This window comes from Balaenoptera musculus, chromosome 10, assembly GCF_009873245.2.
Source record: "Balaenoptera musculus isolate JJ_BM4_2016_0621 chromosome 10, mBalMus1.pri.v3, whole genome shotgun sequence".
NCBI classification, from domain to species: Eukaryota; Metazoa; Chordata; class Mammalia; order Artiodactyla; family Balaenopteridae; genus Balaenoptera; species Balaenoptera musculus.
The window spans coordinates 88,228,447-88,239,028 of NC_045794.1; the positions used below are offsets into that span (position 1 = coordinate 88,228,447).

Genomic DNA, 10,582 nt, shown 5'->3' on the forward strand with positions numbered 1-10,582 from the left:
CAGCCCTGCCACTCCCATGCCAGACCCCTCCCGGAGACCTGATTCCTGCTCACACCACGTCACCTACTGCCCACAGGGGCTAACCTGGTGCAGAGGGAGAGCTGAACTTAGCCCTTGACAGTGAGGTGATCGCGTAACACCTCTCCCCAAAACGTTGTTTGTTTTTGCCCTTGAATTTTTTGGCAATGCTCTGTGCAGCCTGAGGGTCCAGGGAGTTTGGCTCAAAGAAAATGCCATGTTATCACATTGGGGCTCACTACACAGCCCTGCCTGAAACTGTATCAAAACAAAAGTTGTGCAATAAACAAAGACCAAATTCAAGGTCTTAAAAATGTGTTCAGATCCTATCAGAATCTGGCCTACTGTCGTGCCTTCCTATGGGTGCACTTCCCTAATTAACCTGAAAAGTTGATGATTTCTCCTTCCTCTCTCTGAGTGAGTTAATTGTCCAATGCATCATGCCTCTCTGATGGTCTTAAAATCTAAATGAAAGTCCAAATGATATAAGAAAAAACATCTGCTAAAAGAGTAAAGTAAATTTGCTAATTTCCCTTTTTTGAAGTTTTCTATAGGTTATTTTATTCAATTCTCACAAATAGTCCATGAAATTGGTACTATATTAGCCCATTTTACAGATGAGGAAGTGGAGGTTTCTGAAAGTTACATAGCTTGCCCAAGGTCACAAGGCTAGTCAGGGATCAGTCAGGACTTGAATGTAAGCCAGGACTCTTAGCCCTTCTGCAAGAGTGCCTCCTTTGTGGGGCCTGTTAATCTCTGGAAGAAGCCACTTTGAGTCCTTTGTCATGGACGTGCTCAGGCAGCTGCAGCAAGACTACATTTGGGATGAAGAGGGGAAGATGCCTGGACCACGCAGGGGCTGGACCAGCCAACTCCAAGGTCCAGATTCTGCAACTCTGTACGGAACTGCCTTTCACTGAGCGCTGATGCTGCATGGTATTTTGTTTGATTCAGAAGGCCCTTGCAGACGTGCAATTAAAAGCCACAACATTCTTATTCTTAAACACTTCTCTGCCTCAGCGGGGGCTGATTTCACAGCATCTCATGGAGCCTGACACCCAGCACCCGATTTCCGCCACTTGCATTGGCAAAGGAGCTGAAAGTCACAGCTCCTCTTGGGAAGTGCTCTGAAGGGCGTGGGTACAAACGAAAATAAAACATCACTTCACAATTCTACCCAAAGACCTAAAAGGTAGAATTGAGACAGCGTGCTCTGAATTCTCCTAAACTGCACCCCGAAAGCAAATTGTGGATGTTTAGTGCATCCTTGGAACCAGAAGAAAACTCCAAGTTCACACTTCAGATGAAAATTCCTTGTGGCTCTTGACAGATTCTGAGTCACCAAGCACTGTACAGGCAAGAACAACTTGCTGACCAATTTTTTTGATGTTTGTTTTATTTTCTGTCCAGTCAGGCACAGGGAATTTTCCACCTGACAAGTCCTATTTCTCACTTAAGTTCTGACACCATCTGTGAGCAGTGTGCTCAGCAGGGGAAGGACTTGAGGCCAAGGAAGACCTTCCCTTCACCCAACCTCGGTTTTCCCATCTGCTTAATGCAGGGTTTTCACCAGATGATTTTGCTAACATCCTAAGTTTATCTATCAAGTAGAAAGCAGTCTGGGGATTGCCAGTTTCTGGATGTGGATATGCTACCAGATTCAAAATCTTTGCATAATTTTTGAGTAAAACATGAGATGGAGCTGAAGTGAATAGCACAATGGGAAACTGAACTAGGGCTGGACAATACCAGAGCAGGACTCAAATCTTGCGGCTGTGAAATGAGCCTCTTCCGTTCTCAGGGCGCCCCCTAGTGGCCACTCGACTAAATCCCGACGGAATGCTCAGAGTTCCTGCAAATAAAGGGAAAGACACCCACCAAAGAGAAAGGCAGGCTCCCGTCTACGGATGCAATCCCTTTCACTCTACCCTAGTCCGTGGATCAGACAGCAAGACAAATACCTGAGGCCCTAGTAAAGCTCAGAAAGATGTCTGCCATAAGACAAGCTTTCACTCTTGCAGTTAGTGGCAGCTCCCCAGGCTTCTGGTATCTTTGTCCCCTCACAAATCCCAGACACACCCTTACCACTCAACCCCTCACAAGCTCACATCCTCAACCTGCAGCTCCAACTGCGTCTGGTTTTCATTACTCCGCTTTCCAACTTCCCAGCGCGATTCTTCAACAGCTATTAAGACAACATGAGCAAGGAGCTAGGCTTAGTTTTTGCTTATTCAACATCCAGCCTGGGGAATATCACCTCAAACGAAAAGCATGAATGAAGTGCACGTTTCTCAGCCTCCTCTTCCACAGACCTGCAAGTGTGCTCCTCAAAGGTCATCTTTACAACCATCTCCTCTTGAAATTTTTCAACCTACAAAAATGGCACCTGCCCTCTCAACGACTTGCTTGCTATAGAATTTGTTGATAGGCGACAGCTTAAAAATACAAGGTACAATCTCTCAAATTTCCAATTAACCTATAACAGACTTTTTTTAGGCTATAGGATAAAGCCGTATCAACCCAAAGAGTGAAGCCTAGAATGAGGGAGTTATCCAGGTAACCAAATATTTGAGAATTTGGGAGCTGAACTTTCTGACTGATGCCCCATTTTGTCCACAGAACTGTCCCTGCAAAGATGCAAAAGAAAAATCCTAACATTAACCTACCACTTCATTCAACAGTCCATTTTGCTTTTTCCCTGTGGTCATTTGTTAAGTTTATAAGCAACCTGGGCCCTGAAACAGCCCCCAAAAGTGTACACAAGGAGTCCCATAATTAGTTCCTGACTTTGGCCCCAAATTGATTAAAATCCATCTGATATGCTGCAAATCAAAGAACCATGTTAATTTCCTGCCACACACCACACAAAATCTTTCTGCAACAGTCAGTCACTTTGAACCCAAACCTCCAGCCACAAAAAGTGTGGATTTCAAGGGCCAGTTCTGCAGAAAGGAAAATGACAACACACCGAGGTTGGGACAATGCAGAGACCCCAAGGCACTCAAGGCGCTACTTGGGGCTGTGTAAATGGTCTTGGGACCCTGGCAGGGTTTCAGCTGTCACAAAGAGTGGGGAGGCTGGGGCAGACCCCTTAAGCAATGTAGTAGCCCTGCAGCCAGGGCCTGAAATGCAATTGAGTCGGCAACTGAACGTCCGTATGGCTGTCCATGCCCTAGGCATTTCAGTCCTCCCAGAAGCCAGCAACAAACTGTCACAACCCTCAGGCATGCAGCAGCCTTTACTTTTGTCCCCTAACCTTCTCTCTTAAAAACAGGCAGGAGTCCGTCCTCCCTTGCAGTGACAGCAGCATCGCGGTAACGGGGAGTGGGAGGATGCAGGGGAGGGGGGTCTCATTCATCTACAGGACATGGGGCTTGGGGGACCAGCTCCGAGCTGAGTTTGTGGTTCTGTCTGTAGTTAAAGCAATAAGGCATTCCAAAGAATGAATGCGTGCCCGCGAGGGAGACCCCAACGGTCCCGACGTTGCAAAGTGTTTGCAAATCATAAACACTACTTTGCTGCTGGGATCAAAACCCCCAAAATATGCGCAGACAGGATGTAACAAGTGTTTCGGGAGAAAGACACGCCTGAGCCACGGGGAGCTGGGGGGAGAGTGAGGAATCTGTCTGAGGGTTCCCGGGAAGCCCCCTCTCGGACAAGAGACCTTCCTCTGCGCCCCAGACCCCGCCGCGCGCGCGCTGGGTCCCCAGCCGCGTCTAGCCCGAGCGCCCCGGGTTTCCCCCCAACTCACCACTCGGCCCGAAAACCTCTCGGTGGCCCTCTTGACTTTGCCGTAGGTGCCTTTGCCCAGGGTCTCCTGCAGCTCGTAGCGGTGTTTCAAGTTGTGCTTGTGGTGATGCCGCTTCACCCCGTGCGGCTTCCTGGGCTCCGGGGCCGCCGCCGCGGGGGCTGCTGTCGCCCCCGCCCCCGCCTCCGGGGGAGAGCCCGGAGCCCCCGGCCCCAAGTCCGGGCCGTCCCCGGCCGCGGGCGCAGCGGCCCCCTCCATGTCAGAACGCGGGGCGAGCCGGGCCGGAGAGGGCAGGACAGGGCACGGCGCTCGCGGTGTCTGGGTCCCCGCCGAGGGAAACCTGGGCGCGCTCAAGGTCGCCCCCGCAGCATTGGGTAGGCGGCCGGCTCCCGCCCGGGCTGCGGCTGGGTCACTGGCGGCGGCGGGGACCGCACATCTGGCGCCCCCGGCGCGCACGATCCGCGCACCGCCCACCAGCCGCGGCGAGCTGCGGCGCGTCGGGCGAGGTGGCGGCGGTGGCGGGGGAGGCGGTGGTGTTCGCAGGAGGGAGGGGAGAGGGGTGGCTCCGAGCGCAGGAGGGGGAGTGTTATGTGGGGCGCCGCGCCTCCGGACCCCTCCCCGGGAGGACGCGCAGACGGGGCGGGGGCGGAGGCGGCGAGCGCGGGCCGGCCCCGGGGGAGGGGGGCGAGGGGCGGGGCGTCCGGGGCTTCCCCCACCTCCCGGGACCCGGGGCCACCCCGAGCTGGGAGGGGGATGGGTGCGTGTCGCGACTCGCCCTTTGTGCCGCGCCGCCTAGGCCGCGGCGGCGGCCGGCGGGCTTTGTCCTCGCTCGGCCGGGAGGGAGACGGGGGATTCCCAGCCCAGGCGCCCCCTCCCCGGGCTCGCCCGCCGCAACTACCGCGGGCCCTCCGCCGCCGCCGCCGCCGCCGCCGCTGCCTCCTCCGACTCCTGCTCCTGCTCCGGCCGCTCGGCCTCCCTTCCTGCTCGCGCCCTGGCGGCGGCGGCTCGCCGAGCCCCGGGGCCGGGCAGGCGAGAGCGCTCGGAGCCGAGGGCCGCCGGGGCCCTCTCGCGATCCGGCCGGGGGCGCCGCGGGCTCGGGCGCCCCTTCATTTTCTTTTGGGTGCCGCCGCGGCCGCCAGGCCGGAGACGGGGGAGAGGCTGGGGGAGGGGAGCAGCGCGGGTGTTGGGTTACAGGCGGTGAGTCACGGCCACCCCTGCCCAGCCGCGTTGCGCACCCCCTCCGCCCCGCCGGGGCTGGCACCCCCGCCTCGCAGACCCCCGCCGTGGCAGCGGAAGGGCTGCTCGCCCGGGGCAGCTGCGCGCCCCCGAAAACCCCAAGAGGGGCGCGCTGCGCCCGGCCCCGCGCCCTCCCCAAAGAAAGGCGGAGTCGGGGAGGGAGGGAGGCTAGGAGGCTGAACCCGGGGCCCGCCGCCACACTGCCGCCCTCCGCCACCATCCAGAGAGAGGAGGGCGACGGCTGACAGAGGAGGAGAGCTGGGTGCCCACCCTGCCCGCCAAGGCTGCCTTTGGAGGTGGGCAAACCAGGGGCCTCGAATGGAGCAGGGCCTGGGGCCCGCTGAAGCCAGAGGCGACTTGCAGGCCTCTCGGCCCCTTGGGCCTTTAGAGTTTTCCTTTAACTGAAATGGCCAGATCCTGGACATGGTACCAGGCACTCTACCCCCCACAAGCGAGGGTCAGGCAGGAAGGGCCTACGTCTGCAGCCAGGCTGCCCCGTTCTTCTAAGAAGCAGCAAGGAGAAATGAAGAAGAAGGCAAGAGGAAAAGAAGCCTTAGGTAATTTGTTTTATAAATGGTGCAGTATACCAGACTAGGATGGGAAGAGTGAGGTATGAAGAATGTCTGGTGCGTTCTGCAGATGGCTTGGTGGTTCTTACTTTTTCACCAGTGAGCTGGGCTCGCCCTTCCTCTGCAGCTCTCAGGTTCATCCCTTCTGCATTCCTGCTGTCTTCGCTCCTGTCTGTCCCTTATCACCTTACCGCGGACTCCAGCAACAGCATGTCCTCCCCGCAAACCCCCTCCCTGCTGCCAGAGTCATGGCCTGTAACACCGCAGTCATCATATCCTCTCTGTGCCACACTCCCGTGCTTGGTATTCTTCTCTGTCCAAACTTCTCTTCTACTGATGCTTGACATAAACCCCGCTGTCCCTTCTTGCCTTCCCCAGGAGCACACTGGTTATCGCTTAATACAAACACAAAGGCCGTGTTTATTCAATTCCTATTCTGTCCTCCACGCTTGCAGGGCCTCCCTGCCCCGATCCTGCAACTATTCTGCTTTTATACAAAGTCTGAAGACATTGTGTATGTAGATTAAAAAGTCAGAGTGAGTAACATGCAGGTTGAGCCTGGCTTCCCAGTGGATAGGCTGTGTGACCTTGGTCAAATGACTCAACCTCTCAGAGCTTCAGTTTCTTCTTCTTAAAGTATAGATTAGTGGATCTGTTTTACAGATAAACAGATCGTGCCTGTAGCAGTAATTAAAACTGTTAACCAAATATTTTCTAGGTCTTTCTTTCCCTTCCCAGGGACATGGTAAGAATCTACTACCCCATCCTCTTGAAATTAGATTTGGCCTTATGACTTGCATGGGCCAATGGAATGAGAGCAGTGATGTGCATTGCTTTTAGGTAGAAACTTTTAAGGACCAATGGGCAAATGCCCATGTCTTGACAATCCTGCAAGTTCAGTCTTGGCAATCTTATCGTGACAACCATGAAGTACAGAGATAGGGCCTCCGTCATCCAGCCTGGGCCTCTGTAAAGATGGCAGAGCTGTCCCAGTTAACCTGCCTTGGAAAAGTAGTGTGAGCAAATATTAAACACATGTTAAACCAGGGAGATATAGGGGTTATTTATTATAGCAGCGTAACGTTGCTTATTCTGGCTGATAGAGATGCTCCCGAGTGCCTGGGACTTAATCAGTATTTGTTGCATGAATAACACCGACCATGTGCCAAACCTATTTCATGACAGGAAACCCTGTTTTCGGTTGAGGAAACCATATCAGAAAGGTTAAGTAATTTGCCTGGGATTACACAGGCTGTAAATAGCAGTGCCGGGATTTAAACACTACCTGTCCAGTTCCAAAGTGTATGTTCTTCTTCCACATATGCTGTGCTACCTCTCCTTAAATGGGAAGGATGGAAACAGTACAATGCCTGGCACACAGTCATGCCCAAGCACAGGGAGTTCCTCTCCAGACTGAATTCCTATAGCATTTATAATTCGAACCACACTTCAGTACAATGTTCTCATGCATTGTGCTCAAGTGTTTTCACATAGATAAAGCATTTCCTCCAACAAGATCCCAGGCTCCTTGGTTAAGAACTTGAGTTCTGGAGTCAGACTGCCTGGGTTCAAATCCCTGTTCCACCACGCGTAACTGAGCATCTTGGACAATTCTTTTCCTCCTCTGCCCCTCGGTTCTCTCATCTGCAAAATGGCAATGGTAATAACACAGGAGGTATTGGCAGGGGTAACAGTATGTCCCAGGGGGTTGGTGTGAGGATTAAGAGACATAATGTATACACTCAATAAGTCATGGCTATTAATATTATACTTATTTTTCATCTTCTTAGGGCTCCTACTAGAATTCAGGCAGTTACAAGCAGCTTAATCATACTGCCTGATTAGACTCTGATTTCTGGCTTCATTCTGGACATGGGACCAATGTTGTCACATCAGCAGTTGGAAGCATGACATCCACACTGTCCTACAACTTATATTTACATAAGGCTCCCTACTTGTTCTTTACTACACTTTCTCTTTTCAAAGCAATTTAAAAGAAAGAGTGTTTGCTCTCTTGCGAAATCTTTGTTCAGAAAACAGTAATAACAGTTACGGTTTATCTACTGTCTGCCACGACCTTTCTATGTATTACCTCTAATCATCATAAAACCGCAAGATGGGTGTTATGATCCCCACTTGGCTGTTACGATCCCCCCACTTGGCTGTTAACGCTGAGTCTCAAAGAGCTTAAGTTACCTGTGATCAGGCTTTGCTCTGACCCCCGTTCCAAGCTGCCTGACATCCCAGCTCATGTCAATGAATGCATATGCCTTGGTTGACACGAGTCTTCCATTTTTCTAGATGAGGTTTTGGAACGTTACCTAAGGTTGTGACATTTCTAACTTATGTTGTCTGGTAGACGTCCTACAATAAAAAGCAACCCAGGCAGGCGCTTATTCTTCACAGTGGCAGATTTCTAGATGCCCGCCAAATATTCATGCTTCTTCTTCCACAGCTGCTCCGCTGGGGATATATTTCCCAGCCTCCTTTGCATCCCAGTGTGGCCATATGACTGGTTATCTCTAGTGAGATATAAGCAAAAGTGATGTGCATTACTTCTAGACCAGGGTGTTGAAAAATGGGTATACCTTCCCCACTTTGCCTAGCTGGAAGCAGAGGACTCCAAGGCCCCAGAAGATGGTGGATTCAGCAAATAAAAGAAGCCTGTGTCCCTGCATCACCTTGAAGAATAAAGTCACCCTCTGACCAGGATATTAGACTGGTGCATGAGTGAGAAGTAAACTTCTATTGTGTTAAGCCCTTGAAATTAGAAGGTTTCTTTGTTACGGCAGCTAGTACTACCCTAACTAATACATAGAGCTTATACTGTCTGTATTTACATATAAAAAGCAAAATGGAAGATTATAACAACCATCTGAATAGTTGGAACCCAAAATGCCACTTTTATATTCTCTGTCCACTTGCTTATTTAGGGAGAAAGCTTATTATTTGGAGCAGGAGTTTTTCCTTTAATTTTTCCCAGGTTACAAGTATCTGCGATCAAACAAGAGTAGTAGTCAATAGTCATAAAACTAGTAAGAAACAAATTTAGTCATTCAACAATATTTCTTTTTTTCTCACTACATACCAGGCATCTGGGGCTGAGAACGCACTGTAACGAGACAGGCCTAGTCTCATCTTCCTGAAGTTTCTAGTCTGTGGGTAATAAACACAATTTACAGCATTCAACTGACCTCCAGCCACCAAACTTCTTGGGAGAGCCCAGGCTATTTGAAAGTGGAATATATACTTAAAATAAAAACTAAAATTTCCTCATAAATCAAAACAGAAGCTGTGTTTGCCTCCCAGCTAAGTGGCTAGAGAAACAGTAAAAATGGTGGTTAAGAGCATAGGCTCCAGAATCAGAACCAGCTGAGTTCAAATCCTGGCTCTACCACTTTCAAACTGTGTGATCTTGGGCAACTTCTTTGTTTCTCAGTTTCCCCATCTTTAAAATGGGACACTAATAATACCTAGCTCAAAGGGTTTCTGTTGAGGATTGATTGAGTTAATGCAAAAAAAAAAAAAAATAGGCACTAAGAACAACACAAGATGACACGAGATAGCATCCAATAAATGTTGGCTGTTATTATTTTTTGCCATCTTCCCACTGGTATTACATTATGTGTATAAAAGGATACAAGGGAAGACCTTTTCAGGGGGGCTGACAGATGACACCAGGAAACAGAATTTTCAATAAAATCCATTGATATTACAAGGATTCAACTGAAATAACCCAGAGTGAGATCCTACTTTCCATTCTTCTCATCTCTTTGGTGACTGAGGGGACAAAAGGGTCCTGTTGGAAAAAGCATCACTCTGGGTATCCACCGGAGTATGGAGACAACCAACGGGACAAGAGACAGGGCTCCTGGCCCCTGCTGTACCCAGAGGTGGTACTGTGGGCAGGTATCTTCGCCTCTCTGTGGAATCCTGTCATCAGGCGAGATGCCCCTCGGGGCTGACAATTTGCGATCCCTTTTGGAGATTTCAGTTTTACATTCCCGGCACATTCCTTCTTTTCCTCCCTTCTTCAAGCACATGTGAAGAGAATGGGGGCAAGTGGACGATTGGCAGCAGCTCCATTTGCTTTGTTTTCTCTGTCCTAAACTTTATACTGAAAAATAAGATACCGGCTTCCTGTGGGAATACAACAGTGGGGATTCGTTGGAAGGTTCTGTTATCGAGAAAAGAAACTGAAATGTGATAAATTCCCCATCAACAGGGAAAACACTGGCAGGACTCCAGCAGGAGCAAACAATACCATACCACCCTGGAAAGAGTGGCTGCCAGAAGGTCAAGAGAGTACACGTGTCACATGCAGGGATGCACTGGGGTCATGTGGGAAGAACTGGCTACAGTGGAAGAGCCTTTGGGTTTCCTTGAGGTTACATGGGGCGTTCTGGGCAGGTTGGGGAGATACAAGGAATTCTCTACATTTCGCTCCCTGCATGGGCGAATGCACTCAGTCACGTGAGCTAAGTGCTTACCATGGGCTCACCATGATTCTAGGTACTCGGGATACAGAAGTGAACAAAAACGAAGCCCCTGCCTTCGTTCGGTTTATAGATAGACAAATAAATATATTACGTGTCTGGTAACGGTAAGGGCTAGCAAGAAGAATAAAGCAAGGTAAGGAGGTAGAGAATGATGAGGGCAGTAAGGAAAAGACTTTCTGATAAGGTGACATTTGAGCAGAGGCTCCAAGGAAGAGAGAGAATATACCATCTGGGTCTCTGGGGAATGATATGGATATCAGGGGGAAGACCCTCCCAGCCATAGGGTCTAGTAAGTGCAAAGGCCCTGAGGCAGGAATATCCTTGGCATGTTGATGGAACAGTGAGGAGGTCACTGCGAGTAGAGTGGTACAGGAGGAGAGGAGTAGGAGTTGAGGCTGGAGAGTTAACAGAGGACCCAATCCTCTAGGGCTTTGTGGAGTGGTGGGAGGACTTTGGGTTTTATTCTGAGTCAGGCAGGAAGCCATTGACCAATCTGATGAGAGCAGTGACAT

The 10,582-nt window shown here is 50.6% G+C and overlaps 1 protein-coding gene across 3 annotated transcripts in view; it reads right to left on the reverse strand.

Moving 5' to 3' along the window:
* NUAK1 (NUAK family kinase 1) overlaps positions 1–4,257 on the reverse strand; it is a 68,434-nt gene extending 64,177 nt beyond the window's left edge. Inside the window, exon 1 of one of the 3 annotated variants that reach the window (XM_036866166.1) lies at positions 3,770–4,257. In XM_036866166.1, coding sequence (XP_036722061.1) covers positions 3,770–4,024 — 255 coding nt within the window. In that variant the 5' untranslated portion in view covers positions 4,025–4,257. The remainder of the gene's footprint in view (positions 1–3,769) is intronic. The other 2 variants (XM_036866167.1, XM_036866169.1) reach the window with 2 other exon arrangements.
* Between the last annotated feature and the right edge of the window lie 6,325 nt (positions 4,258–10,582).